This window comes from Glycine soja, chromosome 20 (genome assembly GCF_004193775.1).
Source record: "Glycine soja cultivar W05 chromosome 20, ASM419377v2, whole genome shotgun sequence".
In the NCBI taxonomy this organism is placed as follows: domain Eukaryota; kingdom Viridiplantae; phylum Streptophyta; class Magnoliopsida; order Fabales; family Fabaceae; genus Glycine; species Glycine soja.
The window spans coordinates 42,231,070-42,251,356 of NC_041021.1; the positions used below are offsets into that span (position 1 = coordinate 42,231,070).

Sequence of the window (20,287 nt, forward strand, 5' to 3'; positions counted from 1 at the left end):
CATTGTCATTCTGTGTAAACCCATAACAATTAAATATCTTATCTCGACAACTTATAAAATGAACTTTTTTCTATATTATATGCACATATTTCTCTTTACGGATGCCGGTCTAGGTTGGTTCCCACTTTTAAGGTTCTATCAGTAAGACCATAGCCTGCCGACAAATATAAAAATATAATAGAGATATTTAATTACTTTGAAAATTTTGAAAGACATAAATAACAAATAATCTAAACTAAAGGGACCCAGATTATAATTAATTCCTTTCTTAATTATTTACTGACTCAAGTCGCCTTTTTTTCGTATGCTTTCCAAAGGGACACTGTATCATCTTGATTACACTAAGGACATTATGAAAACCCGTACAGACTAAAGAAATATATTTAATTTTGTTTTACTATATAAAAGGACAAAAGTGATATCAATTAGATGTAGGAAAATACTAAATGTTAAACCCTAAAAATACTTTCCGGTTGAATTGGTTGAAAAGAAAAGAAAAATAGAAAGAAAAGTGATAAATAATTAAATATAATAGGTGATGTTACAGGAGAGGGAAAAAAACTAGGAGTGAAAGGAAAATTAAGTGAGTTTGTAATTCCATATTTTTATATGCAGTTAACAAGCTCAAAGTATTATTTAAAAAAAGAAAGAAAGAAAAGGAAAGATGTATGGAACTTGAAGACTGATCAGTTACCAGATCGTAGTCATTGTTCAATGTTTTTCCTTTCCATATATATATATACTATTAGCAAGTATATTATTGAACAAGATCTGATTTTGGGCCAAGAATCACTTGAAGGGAGTGATCCTGGTCAGAAAATGGCTCAAGAGAATCAACATATAATATTGGTTACATCGGACAATGATGAGAGGAAGATCATTCGTAGGGAAGTTGAAAAACAAAGGAGGACAAACATGTCTATTCTATGTGCATCTCTCCGCTCTTCACTCCCTTTTGAACTCATCAAGGTCTTTACTTAACTTCTATATTTTCCTTCTATATACCAACTCGTGATATATATTGCGGTTCACATGATATCCTTGTTTAATTTATGCTTCGCATTTTGTTAAATAGTGGCTCTTCTAAGGATGTTTAATTTGCATAACAAGAAGTGGGTTTTGGTTTAGATGTTTAATTTCATCTTCATTAATGTGGGGTTACAGGGAAAGCGTTCGGCATCAGATCACATAGGCGAGGCTGTAAATTATATCCAAATTTTGAAGCAAAAGATTAATGCTCTCCAAGTCAAGAGAGATAGGCTCAAACTAATGGTTAATTCAAGTTTATTGGAAACTAGTATCGATCAACCAGAACATTCAGGTGCAGTAGTGAAGTGTGTCAACATCAATCTCATTCCAGGGGGAGTGGAAATTGCCATATGTAGTAGTGGCTTAGAGGAGGGTAGTAATTCACCTTTATCAGAGTTCATGGAAATATTGCTTCAAGAAGGATGTGATGTTGTTAGCTGTGTTTCCACTCTTGCTAATGGAAGGATATTTCATGCCATTAAGTGCGAGGTACCTTGCTAGCTAAGCTACTTAATTAATTAATCTTGTTTCTGCTGTACTCTAGGGTATATATGGTATGTTCACTACAAAAAGAAATGTATTAGTAAAGGCTATTCATTTGGCTTTCTCTCATTAATATATATATATATATATATATATACTTTTATCCAATTGAAATCAAACCATTAGTATAGAGATTATAAGTTTATGCTATGAATATGATTATATAGACTAATATATAATACATCAATTTCATATATATTGTCAAAATATTTGACATGATATTACGATCTGTTGTATCTTCTTAATGTAGATGTACAATATTTGAACAGTTCATGTACATATGCCATTATTAGTTTCAGTTTTATTAGACAAAGTTATATCAACGGAACAAATCTAGCTACTGGATACGGAATTTTTTGTAATGATTTAGAGTTTGGACAATTACATGTATAAGTGCATGCAACGTTCTCAGTATATGAGATTGTTGAATAGGTGGAGGCGGACTTGACACGCCTTGATCTTGCTAAGCTACAACACAAACTGGATCATGCAATCTTGTTGCCAAGGTAATATTATGCCGGTTGAGGGGACCATGAACAATTTGTGATCGTGACTATGATAAGTGTTCTCAACTTTCCTTTGTTAATTTAGATGTATTTGCTCGTATATTTATGTCAATTTCTTCCTATTGCTACTAAAGTAATTAAATGCGTGAGCAGGGCAACTATGATAAGGATTTTCAGTTTGTCTTTCAATGTAACTGCTAGCACTTGATGTTTAATTAATTTCTTCCGATTGCTTTACCCTGATGCTCATGCTTTTAGTCTCACTTAATTACCTAGTTGGCAGGTCACGGAACTTAAGATTTATCCCTGATATTTCCCCTTAATTAACTACTAACGGATCAACTTGGTATTAATTGTAATTATGTCATGCATCATGAAACAAAGTTATTTGAGTTTAACAGTAAATCTTGTATTTATATACCAATAAATCGTTAGATAGGTAGACATATAGTACTTAAGAGAATGAGAAAGGATGATTTAGCTAAATAAAAAAAATGAGGATATATGCATGAATTTTTCGAAGTTAGAGTATCCCAACAGATAATCTTTAATAATATTATTAGTATCCTCACTTTAGTTCTTGATTTTAGTATAAAAAAAAACTCATTTTAATCCCACTTTATTACTTTCCATTACCATGAAGTACTAAAGTTCATGACAACTAATAAAGTCACAAAATAAATGAAGGTTTAGAAAAGTCAAGAATTAAAATGAACAATGCTTATAATCTTAAGACTATTACAGAGGTTTACTAGTTATAAAATCCTGAAAATGTTCATGATGATTTTTAAAACTTGAGGTTTGTTATAGTACCCAAACAAATCAAGAGTTGTGAACAATTATTTTTTAGTCAATATAATTGAATGAGTTTGGACACCACCAAAAAAGAAAAGGGAAAGTTGAAATTAACGAAAGATAATTTATTAATAATAATATCAAAACCTTTAATTTTAATTATTTTCAAAGATATCATTGAATTTCTATGGTTCCATTAGTAATCTGCAAAACTTTGTCTGGTACAATATCAGGAAAGTTGTTATAGTACCTTTAAAAACTCAAGGGTTATATATATATCCGAGGGTTGTGGCATTGAGTTATTAATTAATTTTTAACAAGTTTGAGCATATTAAGGGAAAGGGAGAGACTTTGTCAATAGCAGTACCAAAATCTCAAGGATATATACCATAAAATTTCTCTTATAACTACAAGTAGTAGTAATTGTGTGAGTGTGACTATACAATGCATCAATTACAGGCAGTACGCTTTGGGACTGAGATACAGTAACTTCTATTTATAGATTTTTTTACTCTAATAATTGAGTACATTTGTATATCTAAACTCTTTAAGATTAACTATTTAAGATCTATTCAGAAAAAAAAATTAAGATCTTGATATCAGATTCGATCCAGATCATTTTGGTCTTTTTAGAGTTCCTTCGCTCAGCATGCGCTCACTGACATTTTCTTCACTAGTCTAGGTTATCTGGTCTTCAGATTCAAACTCGAATTGGTCATTCCTTAACATTCTTGTAACTCCACTATATAACTTGGATCAATTCACTCTCATATAACACGACCTTTTGGAAGAATTAGAATTTGGCCAACTCAAAATTAATACTTCCGATTGTTAAAAAAAATCTAAATTGACACCAACAATATTTTAGAAAAAAATTTAAAAAATCATAATACCCGATTTCATTTCAAAAACTCATTATTAAGTCACCATTTCTCGTAAATGGATTCCAGCGAACGAGTCACTGATTTAATAACAATAAAAAACGCCAATAACATAAGCATGTAAATTTTTATCCAACAAGTTGAATCAAGTAATTAGACTGATTTGAGCATGCTTACAAAAAAAAATGTGTGGAATAATTAGACTGATTTTTTTTACATGATATTTTAGTAAAATATCATTGATTTTATTTATAACTTTTCAATCATATTATTTTGATTCACGAGATTTAAATTTAAAATTTTATCTAATGAAGTCAAATTCATTCAGTATCACTCGAATTACTACTAAAAAAAGTATTCTGTAACGCCAAGTTAAAAAGTTTAATCATCAATACTTTATTTTACGTCATGATTGTAAGTGAGCCGCCAACTTGGTTCAAACTCTACCAACCAATTGAGGAGAATTTTATGGTAAATTTGCCGTCTTTTTGTAGTTTTGTTACCCCGAAAGTGACTTGGATTGGATGTAAAAAAAATATGAACATCGTTATATAACTATTGAAGTTGTGATTATATTTTTTTAGTAAAAATAGTAACGACTATGTTTTAATATTGATTTTATGTGGTTCATCGTTATATTGTTTTTTGGTACTCCTGTCACCGAATTGTCACATCTTGTGATCAAGTTTAGAGCTCATAATAAAATTGACATTTGCCTGTAAAAAAAATTCTCTTAACTTATATACAATATATTTTTAATATATGTGAAACTAAAAATCAAATTCAAAACTATAATTTTTAACAATTCAGATTTCTTTCATTGGAACCGGTGGTGGATTTAAGACTATTACTTTTTACTATTAAACTTTGGAAACTATTTTATACTCATTATAAACTTCCAAATATTTAGAGAAAATAATATAAATCTAAAGAGTTTGTATGAAAAATGACAGAAAATTAGATTTATTTAATTCTAAAAATAAGCATAATTAATATTTTAATAAAAATAAAAACTAAAATTACACATTATATAATTTGTGTGCGCTTATCAATGGAAAATTGACTTGACATTATCCTTGGTTTTCTTTTGTCATCTTTCTGAATTTCTATTTTCATGCAGGCTTTACAGCTACTATCGGTTGACCAAACAAATGGATAATATATCTATAAGCCGTTAAAACTACAGTGAAAAGCACGTTTTGCATAATATGTAATTTAATTTTATTATTGAAACATTAAAAGGTCAAGATCATAGCATACGCAACATTTTATACAACTTACCTAACATGTGCGTAAATTGTAGAAATTAAGTAAATTTTTCCAAAATTGTAATCTTATATGTCTATATTGATTTCATTCATAGAAAAGCTAGTAAGGGTTTTGTTATGAGTTTCTTTCAGTTTAGTATGGCACGTGTGTGTTATTAATATGAAAGATAACTTAATTTACGTATAATTTGTTAATAAAATAATATTTTTGAAGACTTATAATTTGGTCGATGTTAACCATAATAATGTCCGTACCAAAAAAATGGTCTATATTGTTATTATATTGTACAACATTGTGTCTAAAGAAGAAAAATAACTAGCATATCATAAATATTTTAGTTTTGCACATACATCACAAGTGTTATTTAAATACATGGAGGTCATGATGTCAAGAAAATAAATGAAATGATAAAGAACTAAACTTCAATTAAGCCACCTTAATTTAGAACTTTAGCTTATGATCGAGGATGTTATACAATGATTGGTTTGTTTTACACTCAGAATCAATATATTCTCTTCACAGTAATATATATAAAATCTATATCCGAAATTAAATTAGGCACATAAATAAATTTTACTTTTTTTCATAAAAAAATAGACCTAAGACTTACAAGGGCCTAAGAATTTCAATATAATTATAGATTAAAATCTAACTAATTAAAGGATTAATATCGCGTCAACAAGAAAAACTAATAAGCTGAATTATGAAGTAAGTGTCATGTTCAGCAAAATAATATTAATGCAATAATGCAAGCATGATTTGTATTATTGCTTTAGGATAAAACTTAGTTTTGGTAAAATAATAATATTGCAAACACAATGTGTATATTTTTTATAAAATAAAGCTTAGCTACACTTTTCTAGATATTTTAGTATTTTTATAAAAATTACAATTTGAACTTAATTAGTATTCTACACTCGAGGGCGAGTCCTGGTGCAGCGGTAAAGTTGTGTCTTGGTGATTTGTTGGTCATGGGTTCGAATCCGGAAATAGCCTCTTTGCATATGCAAGGGTAAGGCTGCGTACAACATCCCTCCCCCATACCTTCGCATAGCGAAGAACCTCTGGGCAATGGGGTACGAAAAGAAAAGTAATATTCTACATTCATTTTTAATATAAACATTTATTATATAGGCAATTGAAATGAAATTCTAATTCTAACCGAAGACCATAAAAACACTTAAAAAAACAGTATAGACATTTTGTAATTTCTTTCACTGTGTTCAATAAAAGAGTAAAACTATATAGCCACCTTTATATGGTTGAATTAATACTTTCAAGGTTTAGATTCGATTCACAACGTACCAACCGACAAAGTCAAAATTAGAGGTGTTCAATTGGATATGTAAATCAAAAAAGTTTCAAAAGACACTGTTTAAAATTTGATCATCTGATTATAAAAGTAGAGCAAACACCGTGTCCCACGATAACATTAATTAAATAAGAAAAGCACAAAAAAGAAAAGAAAATAGAAACAAGAACATTGATATGTGATAATTGGTAAAAATACTTAACGTGTGATTTTAGGCAATTATTTCACCTTTTCTCTTATTTAAAGACTTTATTTTTATTTATGTCTTTGTTTAGGTAAATTGTTAAGTTGTAGTTTGTCCTTTTTAGCTTGTTATTTTGTTAGATTTTACATTCTTTTGTATGGATCATTTTGTAGGATTTTTGAACTAGATTGAATAGCAATTTTTTTGGAACAAGATTTAATGAAAGCTTAAAATGAAGATTTCAACTCAAATGTGCTTAAATTAGATTGGAGGATCAGATTAAATTTTCTTTTTGGAGAAGATGGAAAAAATTGGTTTCAGCAAAATAAGTTTAACTTAAGCTGAATTTGAACAGAGTTGCAGAGTTATAATATATGTTTAAGTCTAAAGTTTTTTGCTTGAATAGACACGCATTTAATATAGATTTTTTGTATCTTTATAAATAAATTTTCCCGTGTATTTTAGGACAAACTTTCCCATTTTATAAAAACACTTCCTTTAAGAAAATTCTTCTTTCCCGACTCTTTTCCTCTATTGTTCCTCCACTTTCCTTGCCTTTGGATGTTATTCATGGAGATGGATAGTTATACCCTTAGTTGTTGGGGTTAAATTATATTTGAACTTTATACTCTCATGTATTTCTTTTGAAATAATGTTATATATTCATCTTATTTTTTAATGTTAGTTTTTTATTTATATGCTTCACGCTTGTTATGATTTGATCACTTATAGCTTGATTCTTAGATGAAATTATTATTAAAAAATATTTTCTTTATCTTGAATTGTGGTAAAATGCCCATTAAACATCAGAGTTAGAAATAAGAAGAAAGATAATGATTATTTTTGGGTCATTGATCTTAAAATAAGTTCTTCAAGGGATTGACATTTAATAGAAGAATTTAGGTCTTTTCACCTAAGAAATTAGGAAGAATATCATTTTTGAACTATCATTGATATTAACATTGGATTATAAGTTGAATATTATGTTTTAGCGTAAAAAGAATTTGGTTCGAAGAAATTTAATCCTAACAACCTTTATCACTTGAAATTTATATTATTTTATTGCGTGTTTAACTAAAAATCCAAAAAATATCATCATTTATAGTTTTATTTGGTTTTTTTTTTTGTTGAATATTTTGTTTAAATCATTCTTATTTATTTATTAGTTTAGATAGTAAAAACTTATAATAATAATTAAGTATTGTATAAATCTTCCTGGGACGATAATTTTTATATATAATTTTTATTTTTGATGACTTGGTACATTTACCAACAACTCCATAATATGACAGGTATGATGGATTCTTATCTTATTCGGGAGGGAATTTGAGGATCCTAGAGTATATCAATCAAATACAGGAAGCGATCTGAAACCCTAATCACCAAACCCTTTCAGAGCCAAAAGTCAGATTACGATGAATCCTTTATACCCAATGTACTTTCAGAGTATTACACATGATAATTATTATTCCCTACCAATCCAAACTATACCCCAGAAAATCAGATCTTGCATGATCCTGTGATGGATGGCAATGCTCTAATTCATTTTACAAGTCAAATGGGAACTAAGGGCAAGCAAAGAGAAGATTATCAGATTGCAACCATAGATGAAAACAAGAAGTGGATGCATAGAGAGACTGAAAAACAAAGAAGGCAAGAAATGACCAGGCTTCCCACCACCTTTAGATCTCTCCTTCCTCTTGAATATATTAAGGTAATTAATTAATTAAACATAATAGACTCCCAATTATTTACCATTTTTATTTGTAAGTTTTCATCTCATTAGCCATATTGAAGGGTATTAATATTATTGCATTATTACAATATTGAGTACATTATATCTTGATGATGATTATCACCAGGGACAGCGCTCAATTTATGATCACATGCATGAGGGTACAAATTAAATCAAGCACCTTCAAAGTAAGGTGAAACAATTGCAAGCCAAAAAGGGTCAAGCTTATGAAGTTGTCTAATTTGAGACCTGTTGGTTCTGAGAGTGGAAGATTTAGTATTACCCATTTTCCAATAGGTGTCATTGTTCATCCTTGTCCAGGAGATGTTCAGATTAAGTGCAGTTATAGCTTCGGGAAATATGCGTGTCCTTTGTCAAGAGTGTTAGACATAGTGCTTAAAGAAGGGCTTGATGTGGTAAACTGTACTTCCACCAGAACAGATGACAGGTTCATACACACTACCCGATCAGAGGTACCATAACATGCAGATTCATTAATTGTTAGTTGTCACTGAGCATGAAGTTATAATTATGTTGTCCCTAAGTTCAAATTTTGATTATTGATATCTTTTTATAATCTGCCTTGAAGGTTCTGCATACGTTGACTGCGAATAATTACACTGAACTGCAAAGAAAGCTTGTTAAGGCAATATCATCTTCAAGTAATATATTATTTTTACAAGATTTTTTTATATCTATTTTTTTCTTGATTTTGTCCAAACATTCATATTACAGCATTTGTTGCAATTGTAGGTTCGGAGGAGAGACTTTCTGAAACTGAAAACTGCTGATATCTTTAAAAAGATGTATTAATGTGTGGTGAAGTTTCTGAACTCGTAGACAATTAACTTTAGTCATCTGTACATATTATTGTACCACTTGTTGCTGGCTGACATTGACCGTTTGGAGTAGTCTAAAGTGAATCCAGTTGAAAGAGTAACGTTCGAAATGATCATGCAGTATGCCATGAGCTCATTTAATTTCTTTTTTGTGGAAATTAGAACCATATGTCATGCCTTACGGTTGAATGTTTTGCAATCACTTTTGATAATAAATGTTTTGCTTTCACTTGATTACTTTCCATTTTTGAATTCAACTATAATTTAAAGGTACATTGTCATTGCTAGCTAGTTGATAACATTAAAACTTCTTCGGATATACGCTGGCACTGATCAATTTGCTCAGTTAGCATGAGCGACAATATGATAATTGGAATAGTACAGCAGCTAGCTCAATGAACTGTGTCAAATAAGTAATTTGATAATATATAATGGAATGTAACTTTCAGGTGCCTTTGTTGCCTATAGCTAGTGGAAACGGAAGGATGAAACGATTATTAAATACTGTTATCCATATTGTTATTCCACTTCGTCCCTTCCACTCCTAGCTAGCAACGTCAGTCTTGAATATTAATCTTGATATTTATGACAAAAATTGAATGTTTTTGTCTTGACATATTTCCATAACGCTGAGTTTTGACATCAAACTTCAGCTGGTTTCTTCCCACTCAGATAAATTTAGTAGCATTTTGTAACAGTTACATTTTTGTAACATCTCATCATAGTAAATAGCTAGTCGATTATAATAGACATATTACAATTTTAAAATAACATCACCTTTCGGGGAAGGAAGATTTAGCTAAAGTGGCTTGAATAAGATGTCAACATTATCGGTTACGAAATACCCACCGTATATAAGGACGCTATTTAATATCAAGCATGTGGTGTAAGTTTCGGAGTTCATGCAAGAAAGCATCAATTTAAATATATAATACCTTATGTGTTTATCAGTTTACTGGAGTGTTTTGAAGATGAAAAGATAATCGGTGCACATTTTTCGTGTGTATATATATATATATATATATACCTGTTGCATAAGAAAGGTAACTTATTATGGTCTTGTGAAGTTTAATTTGCCTTTTTATATTAAGCTTCTGATATTATATAGAGAGATGTTGAAAGCTCAGGGCCAGTCAACTCATAATATTACTTCTGTAAAAGAACGAACATGTATATCTATAATATTGTTGTATAAAATAGTTCTAGCTAGAAAGAGTTATAAATTTTTTCACACTCGCTATTTCTTTGGTGTCTAAAATAAGGTTCATAGAAATTTTTTTTTTACACTCATTTTTAGCACTCCTTAGATCTCTTTCTTATCATTTTATTATGTCTCATGGGCCTTCCAAATTAAGTCCCTTGCATAAGTACTTGTATACATAATGCAAAAAGAGTGTCAAAATTAAATGGCTTTATCCCCTATAATATTGTAAAACACGTACGTACAGCATGCACGTTAATTGATGGAAATAACTAATAATAAAAATGGTCTAATCATGTTATAAAATTACAGAAACAGGCATTACAGAAACATGCTGGGAATTTAATTAATGAAATGCAGTTTCAGTCATAATTGAATCTTAGAAATTATAAACATAATGAATTAAATTAAAACATTCCCTGCATACGTAAGTCACGGTCTCGAACAATATAAGAGGCTGGATTACATATATTAACACAAAACCTTCTAATTGTTTAGAGCATCTCTGAATTTATCTTTGTTTGGAAAGGTATGGATGTTAACTGTGGCAGTTGTGTTTTTTTTTATCCGTCTGTGGCAGTTGTGTTAGAATTAAATAAACTGTATATCTGGGCACCATTGAGTCAAACTTCATATATCAATAAACAAAATCTGTTTCGATATTTTCTTTTGGCATCCCACACAATTTAAAATCAGCTCAGACCTATGCATATCAAGTGATTACATTATGTATTTGGGTCCATTTTGATGTATGAGTTAAGCTAAACAGTATCCCCCATTATTCACCTACTATATTATGTAATGAATTCCATATCCTAAGATGGATTTGTAATCACTAAGTATCGACAAAGCAACTTATAATAGGAAAGCAAAGATATGACAACTAAGCTAATCTTGGCAGTGATGCTTCTTTATGGAATTAATCTCCGACACATTCGTAATATTTTATGAGCAGATGCTTGTTATTAATGTATCTACTAATTCAATCTGAGGTATTAACACGTGCACGGTTAGCATATTGATTTCTATCATATGATCTTATCCAAATCTTTTTAACCGTAACGAGTATATAACCTTTAGTTTGGGAAGAAGATAGACAAATTCTTGCCACTCCAAACCAGTCATTGATTTCCCGGATCTAGTGAGCTCGTTAAATTTCGGCTCATTGTTGTCAATTGTCATCATAGCAAAAGTGGCACAACTTGCATCATTTTACATTAACTTAATAAAATTACAACATTGATTCAATTTTTTATTTTTATTTAAAAAAAAGCCTTTTGAATTTCAATTGCGTATATATAGTTATCTTGGCATGTCATTAACTAATTTATTTTCAATTTTTTTCTCCATCAATGACAGACTTAATTAGAGTTTTATTAATTATAGCATAACTTTTTGTGTGTGAAAAATGTTATTTATACAACAAATTTTATAACTAAGAAAGAAAAGAAATAGATGTTTGAAAATGAGATGTCATAAATGATGTGATGAAAAAAAAAAAAAGGCAGAAAATATTATTGTATGAATTACTATATAAAATAACACATTATTATTTTTATGCTTTGCTTACAGTGTGTGCTCTGTGCACCAAATAGCTGCAACTGTCTATAGTATCCTTACCACTTCAGATTGAACAACTTATTTTCTAAACCGGATATATATGTTGTTATGATCGAATTCAACGTTGTAGCCTTGTAGGAATTCAACTGATGTTATGAGAATAATTTACATTTAATATATAAATATATACGAATATTTATTAAAAGCTATAAAGAAATTTTTCTTTAATTTTCATTTTATTATTTAATTTTACTTATTATTTCATTATTTTACTATTTATATTTACTTAAATTTTGCATATTTTTATTGTTTTAATGTCTACTGTTATTATTAATATAATACATAAGTAATTCGATATATTTACTTATTTATTACTATTGCTTTATTGTATTTGTTTTTCCTTCTTGTCTTAGTTCTAATTGGAATATTAGTTCACTCTAGAATGGACCTCCCAGACCAACGTACGTACAACTAAAAATCACCTCATCCGGGCCTTAAATTTTTATTATTTTTTTAAAATTTAAATTTAAATCTGATAACAATAGCAAACACTCACACAGGGACTTACATAACTAATTTAAAATGAAATAAACTATGAACAAAGTTTAATTGAATAATTATTTTACATTGCTCAAGGTTTTAAGAGGTTCAACTTTTTCTGCCGTCACAAAATATCTATTAGGATAATGTTAATTAAACTGTCATATTCTCAACCTATTATTCATTAAAACTTTTGTGATGGCCATAACATGAAAAGTTCTAATTAAAAGTGGGAAACAGATCGAAACTAAAAATACATTAATGTCATTATTTTGATGTGATTAGTATGTTATATATTATTTAATTATATAATGATATGTAATTTATTTTATCATATCAAATGGTTAAATTTAATTTTTTATTTTTGTAATTAAAGGCACTTTAATATCTAATTCCTGATCTTCCAAATTCAAGATTATTGAAGACATATCCTTCAATTGATTATTCAAGATTTGGGTTCAAAGTAAGCTGCTCAACACTCATTCTTCAGTTCTCAAGGATCTAGCCATGTGCTCGTTCAATGCACGAATATGAGTCAATCTTATTATGCATATTTCTGAACGAAGGAATCTTAATCGCATCAGACACTCTATCATGATACAATGGATCAACATAATAATTGACAAGAGCCTCTACATCATTATCCCTTAGTTCCTCAACATCATTCATCAAGTCTATGAGAATTGGAATTGTCCCTGCCTCAGCAAGTGCCATTCTGTGATCTGTTCCATCCAAACTCAGTTGAGCAAATGCTCCAGAAACATTGATAGAACGTAGGGAAAGTTAGATTTAGAATTAGGATTAAGAATTAAAGTATACTTTTATAATACATTAAATTAAAAATATAAAAATAAAAATATTAAACTTGTAAAAAGATTTTTAGACTTTAATTAAAAAATAAAAAATTTAATTTAATTAATGGATACGATCTGTTTGTTTTGTTATATTATTAGCGAATTCATATATAACAAGATCATGCGCGGTACTAGCAAGGGAATGCCCCCACAGAGAAAGACCCAGTTTGTGGAGCACTGACGTGTTAAATTTCTCACGTAAAACAAATTAAATTTATTTATTTATTTTTATTTTTTTTATTTTCTTGTAAAACTGCCGGCACAATATGACTATGTATTTTACACAAAAACGAGTTAATATATAACATTTGAGTGTCTTGTCTTCATTAATAAACAATTATATCTAACATATGTTCATGCGAATGATGCGGAGTTTTGCTTACAAAAATGACACAGTTTGGAGTTTTGCAAATAGAAAAGTAATAATAAATGCTTAGATCACTCATCAAATCTAAGTGTCTTTATCTGATTCGATTAAGATTAATTGAGGTTTAGAGTGATTGAGTGATTCATAGACACTGCTAGCTATGAGACTCGTTCAAAAAGAATAAACAAACGAATTGGACATACTACTTTAATATGAATGGAGGTTAGTCGAGTTAAGTTCAGCCGATCGAAGCTAACTTAAGGTTTGACTTGGGCTCTTATAGTTAATAAGTTAATTAGCTAATTTTTAATTTAATGATGATTATTAAATTAGAAGTATGTGGTAAATTATTTGTTCAATTCACTAATAAATATATGATGACGTAAAAATACATATTTGTATTTTTTTTTTGTTTTGCAAGTGAAAATGTATTATTGTATTATTTTTTCATCAACTAATAATTATAGTTTTAGATTTTTAGTAATTTTTTAACCCTTGTTATTATTTTTTAAAAGATTAAATATTTTATTAAAAATAAAAATATAAAGTAAAATATTTAAAATAAATACTGTAACATTAAAAAATAAAAAAAAGGGTTAAATGGAAAATAAAGGTGAAGATTTTTCACCTTCTAGATGCTTGGGGTGATCCATGGTGTATTATTGTATTATGTATGTTGCTTAGGATAGTATCTGGCTATCTGCCACAACGCAAGTCCAATAGGAGCTGTTATTCTCTGTCACTGTTTTTTTTACAGCACACACCTGTTATTGTGAAGTTCACCTCTATATTTTTTTACAAAAATACTCTTGATAGAAACCCACTTTTGTTATATATCTCAATAAATCTTGTTTGTGTATCTCGATCGGATTTTGTCAAATTAAATATATCAATATTGTCAAGATACATGACAAAATGCATTTTCGTCAAGAGTATTTTTGTCCAAATATAAAAATAAAAAGTAAGGTGATAGAGTGCATAAGAGCTATTCCTAATTTCCTACTATATAACTAGAATTATAATTAAAAACTAAAAAGTTATGAAGAAGATGAAAGTAACAGTTATAAATATATTTCTTGATTTCTTGATACCTCAACACATTACAAACCATACATTAAAAAAACAAGTTAATAAATGACAATCCTACATGTGTCATCATCTAATATTTTGGCAAACTTTAAAAGAAAAACTAAATAATATTAAAACAATATCATAATATTTTATTATCTTAATCTCACCCAACAAAGTCCTTTAACAATTTTGGTTTCAATTTTCAAGGCACTTTTAGGTCCTCTTAGGCCAATTAAACCAAAAGGTGTGAACTTAACAAAAAGGAGTCTAAAAATAACAAAACCAAGGCCAGCTTATGAGATAAGATCCAAATGAACTGTTAGTTAGAAGGAGATCTCTACCTACCATCAATGTGTAAATACCAAAATATTCTTTGTCTTCTCTCCTTTAATATTGATCTCTCCTAGAAATAAATATATAACAAAAATATAATTTGATTGTGATCTTTGTTAAGACAAACGATAAAATTTTGTTTTCATTATGTATTTTTTTGTTTTATAAAAATACACAACCTAAACATGATTTCGTTATACATCTCAACGAAAATGACAATAAAATTATATTTTTGTTATTTTTTATTAATTATAAATGCAAATTATCTTTTTTAAATTAATTAAATTAATTGTGATATAATTTACTATTTTTAATAATACTATATATTTTCAATTAAAATTAAATTAATTGAATACAAGTTAATATTTATAAAAGTAATCAAATTAATTATTATAATCATAATGTAAAAATTAATTTGATTACCATAAAAAAGGTAATGTGTATTGTCATTAATATAATTTATATCAAAATTAATTCAAGTAAAAAATAACTTATTTGTATAATTAATTTTTCATAAAAAAATGTCTAATAGAATTATGATTTTATTATGTAATGCACAACAGAATCATAATTATATTGTATAAATTTTTTTCACACTTCCTAATATAATGAAATTATAATTCCAGTGTACTTTGGAGGAAAAAAAAATCTTTGTAAATTGAGAATGTTGATAGGAGCAAAAGGCAATTTGTTGTGGTCAATAACAATCCCTTACTAAGATATGAGTAATGCGAAGCTCATGATCATTTATAGCAAAAAACATATACGTACAGTATATGTTTTGATTTGCACCATCAATCTAACAAGTTGACTAACGAATCATGTGCCAGGTGTTTTTATCTTGTTGCTCTAGGTTATTGAGTTACTTGAAAGTTCAAAATTCTAAAAAGTTGATTAAAAGTTAAAAAATTAATTTATTAAATTATAAGTTTTTGATAATATTAGTGGTTAAAATATTTTTAAAAAAATATAAAATGACATAAATAATAAAATTATAATTTATTTAAAAAAGACAAGAGCGTTAACAAAATGTTATAAACTATTAAAAAAATTATTTACTAAATAAATAAATAAATTTTCAACTTTTAAAAAAATTAAAAACTAATCAAAATGAGTTGAGTCCTAAATGCAACTATTTCTAACTTATTGGATGCAGTCCATGTTATTCTTGAAGAAGCAGCCCCCTCCAGTGCCTAATAACTGAAAAATTAATTTATCTTCATACTATCATGTGATATAAACAATAATTATGACAAAAAGCGTTTAACACAGAGATATGGAATACCAACAAAAAAAAATGGAATGCAACTCCAACATATATGTCATCTATCCTTGACATGATAAGAGATATTTACAAATGATGAATGAGAAAAAAAACATATGACGTACTAATTTTATATTGTAGTCGTCATAAAGTGACATATTACTTACCTTGATTGGCCAATAATAATTAGGATGACAACAAATAGGATATGGACATAAGAAAGCAAGCAAAATTGAGGAAAAGGCACATACGCAAGAAGTCTGTAGGTAAAAGTATTGAGTACGTCAACAAATTAAATTCTAATTAATCACGACAGAAAGAATCAAAAGATGATAGGAAGAGATAAAATATGAGAAAGTAGTAATATATTTAGAAATTGATTTCAAACAAATTATTTTAATGATATTATAATTATTAATTATATTTATATCTCCTTTATCTTCAAACATCACTTATTATTTTGATAATGGCTGGAAAAATAGACTAATAATGTAATGCCGGTCATTACCAGAATGGTGTGTAAAAAAGAAAGGAAAGTATATAAATATAAAAAATAGATCATTATGCATTTTCTTTTATTTATTTAATTTAATTGAAATATATTATTATTAAGGTAAAGATTTTCGCAAAAAAATAGTATATTTATAGAATAGTTTATCTGTTAGTCACGATAATTATTTTGTTATAATTTCTTTACCAATACAAATTAAATGGCATGTAGTACTTTCTGTGTTAATTTAAATCATTTCTTAAACAAATCATGTGATGCAATGCTTATTATAATGATAATGTAAATTGACATAATAAAGTTCAAAAAATAAACTAAGATGACAACAACGACCATATTTTACAAACTAATTCTATTAGTAATCTTATTTTATAAAAGAAAAATTGTATCGCTGACATCAAAACGCCTCATTGGACCCCTGTTCTCATAGAACTTGTCCCAAAAGCATAAGTAATTACCCATGACGATTCTTTTTTAATTCCATAATAATAATAATATGAACGATATGCTGATAATTGTCTTTGATTAAGACATTTTGTCAACTTGCTAGAAGCCGAATGTTTTACAGGCTCCATTAGCTTTGTATGCACTCCTGCCCAGTTTTAAATTGTTCTATTAGAAAAAAAGAGAAGCTATGATTGCGTGCGTCACTATTAGAATATATAACGTTTAAGATTATTGTTAAATATTAAGGAATATAATTAATTAAATTTTTAAAAAATATTAGGTAATTTCTTAATATATTTTTTTATTTTTTAATTAATAATTTATTTATTCTTTCTACACTATTCACATTAAGTATTTATTAAGGATATTTTTGAAAAGAAAGTATTTAATGTAACATTAATTTTGTAAAATGACATATATTTTGAAATAAATTTTTTTCTCTAAGCATATATTCTGGAACGGAGAAAGTATATAGAAGCAATTAAATTTTGGTCAAAAAAGTAATTGAATAAAGAGTATACATAAATTTTATGTAAAGATTGGGTTTTAAAAAATATTCGGCGAGTGTGATTTCAACCACAACGTAAGGTTTTTGGCATGTTTATAATCGCAACGCAACCAAAATTGTGGTTATATATCAGCTGCATTTGTTTGCAACTTCTTGCAATACCATAAAACGTGATAAAACTGCAACTTCGACTGCAATTTGAAATCTCGTAAAAAAGTTATAAAAAAAGAGTTAAGAAGAAAAGGTTTCTGAAGTAAGATAATAGAGATAAAAACAAATAGTTGTACAGAAAAAAGCAAGTAAAAATTTACTGTGAGAATAATATAACTCTTGAATAAAACGCTTAAGAATGTTTATTCCGACAGGAATATTTAATTTATAAAAGTGTGACATTTTCAATGGAAAATGTTGCTTGACAAAAGCTTGTAAACACTACCATACGCCCATTTGAGGCATATAATACTCACTGAATTGGCTTGTGTTCAAAGTCCTTGACTTCCAAGGCAGAGCCCTTTGTCGTCATCGTTGAGCCTTAATAGTTCTTAATTCTTATATTGTTTCTTTGCATTTGCCGATATATTTTTGGTCCTTTCTTGCAAATCCATTTTTTCTCGTCTTCCCACTTCCCTCGAAAATTTCTTATACTTATTCATCTATTTTCCAGTAGGGAATTCATATTCTGAATACCATAATCTTCAAGAAAGAAATGCAGTTTAAATGTTTCAGTTGTTTTCTTTGTGAAAAAGAGCAATCAGAAATACAGTATGCTTTCATCAGCTTCATTCATTTCATGTCCACAAATTTGTGATGATAAGTGTTACAAATATGTACATATTGGCTCGAGTTTCCTTATTCTTTTTTACTTTTTGTAGGAATGCCAACAACAAGAAAAATAGGGACTATCCATGGGAAATATACACCTTGAAGGAGTTGCTTCGTGCAACAAGCAATTTTCATCAAGATAACAAGATAGGAGAGGGTGGATTTGGAAGTGTTTATTGGGGTCGAACAAGTAAAGGCATCGAGGCAATTATATACATATAAAATATTTGTTTTCCTTAATATTTTGATCATTTAATTTGTTTCTGATAAACTTAATTTAAGCTAAGAGACATCTTTCCTATGCACAAAAAACTTGCAGGGCTAATATATATTGAATGGAACTTGCAGATAGCAGTGAAGCGCTTGAAGACTATGACAGCAAAGGCAGAGATGGAGTTTGCAGTTGAAGTGGAAGTATTAGGAAGAGTGAGGCATAAGAATTTGTTAGGCTTGCGTGGATTCTATGCTGGAGGCGATGAAAGGTTGATTGTCTATGATTACATGCCTAATCACAGCTTGCTCACCCATTTGCATGGTCAACTTGCCACGGATTGTTTGCTAGATTGGCCTAGAAGAATGACCATAGCAATTGGAGCTGCAGAAGGCTTAGGGTATGTGCTCCTTTTACCTCTCATTAATTTACATCTATATATCTTTCCATGCTAGCATATGGTTATCAAATCAGATTAACCAACATCATATATTGAAATTTGAATATAATTTGTTGATCAATCCAATACCTTCTTATTAAAATTGTTCATTCATATATCATTTAAGATTGAGATTAATGTTTATGTGCTGTAGTCAACCAATCAAAAATCATGTAGATATGACTTTTCAAGTAGTTATTGTAAAAATCAAAAAAATTATTATGGGTGACAATTTCTAATTGGCTAACCATGCAAAAGCTTTTACATGTGTGTTTGTGTGTTAGTGTTATATTCAACTTATTAAACTTTGTCATCTATAAATGAGGTGTTTCTGTTTGGTTAAGGTATTTGCACCATGAAGCAAATCCTCACATCATTCATAGAGACATAAAGGCAAGCAATGTTCTCTTAGACACTGAATTTGAAGCCAAGGTTGCTGATTTTGGTTTTGCTAAGTTGATACCAGAGGGTGTAAGCCATCTCACAACAAGGGTTAAAGGCACCCTTGGATATTTGGCGCCAGAGTATGCTATGTGGGGGAAGGTTTCTGGGAGCTGTGATGTTTACAGTTTTGGGATTTTGCTTTTGGAGATTTTGAGTGCTAAGAAACCAATTGAGAAACTCCCTGGCGGAGTGAAAAGGGACATAGTTCAATGGGTCACACCACATGTCCAAAAGGGTAACTTCCTTCATATTGCTGATCCAAAGTTGAAGGGGCATTTTGATTTAGAGCAATTGAAATCTGTGGTCATGATAGCTATGAGGTGCACAGATAATAGCCCAGAGAAGAGGCCTAGCATGGCAGAGGTGGTGGAGTGGCTCAAGGGTGGCATGGGGAGAAGAAAAAAAGAGATTCCATATTTGAGTTACAAGACTGGAGATGACAAATAAGAAGAAAACTAAGGAGAGATTAGAACAACGCAGTCCAAGTTCAAGATACCAAGTGATCATGATAAACTTAAACTAAGATAAATCCCTAACGTGTAAGTGAAATTTATAAGAGTGGTGATATGCCGATAAATTTACACATTATATTTTTCATCAATACTTATTATTCCTTTTTCTATCA

The 20,287-nt window shown here is 28.9% G+C and overlaps 2 protein-coding genes and 1 pseudogene across 2 annotated transcripts; all 3 read left to right on the forward strand.

The window, feature by feature from the left end:
* The first annotated feature begins 648 nt into the window (after window positions 1-648).
* On the forward strand, window positions 649-2,321 carry LOC114402993 (transcription factor bHLH36-like). The gene is made up of 3 exons (XM_028365703.1): window positions 649-969; window positions 1,165-1,518; window positions 2,005-2,321. The coding sequence occupies exons 1-3, from the start codon at window positions 715-717 to the stop codon at window positions 2,080-2,082; spliced, it is 687 nt and encodes a 228-aa protein (XP_028221504.1). The 5' UTR covers window positions 649-714; the 3' UTR covers window positions 2,083-2,321.
* Window positions 2,322-8,041: 5,720 nt separating this feature from the next.
* Window positions 8,042-9,045, forward strand: LOC114402128 (annotated as a pseudogene).
* Window positions 9,046-18,260: 9,215 nt separating this feature from the next.
* On the forward strand, window positions 18,261-20,287 carry LOC114402648 (PTI1-like tyrosine-protein kinase At3g15890). Its single transcript, XM_028365300.1, has 4 exons — window positions 18,261-18,508; window positions 18,619-18,772; window positions 18,917-19,179; window positions 19,563-20,287. The coding sequence occupies exons 1-4, from the start codon at window positions 18,453-18,455 to the stop codon at window positions 20,107-20,109; spliced, it is 1,020 nt and encodes a 339-aa protein (XP_028221101.1). The 5' UTR covers window positions 18,261-18,452; the 3' UTR covers window positions 20,110-20,287.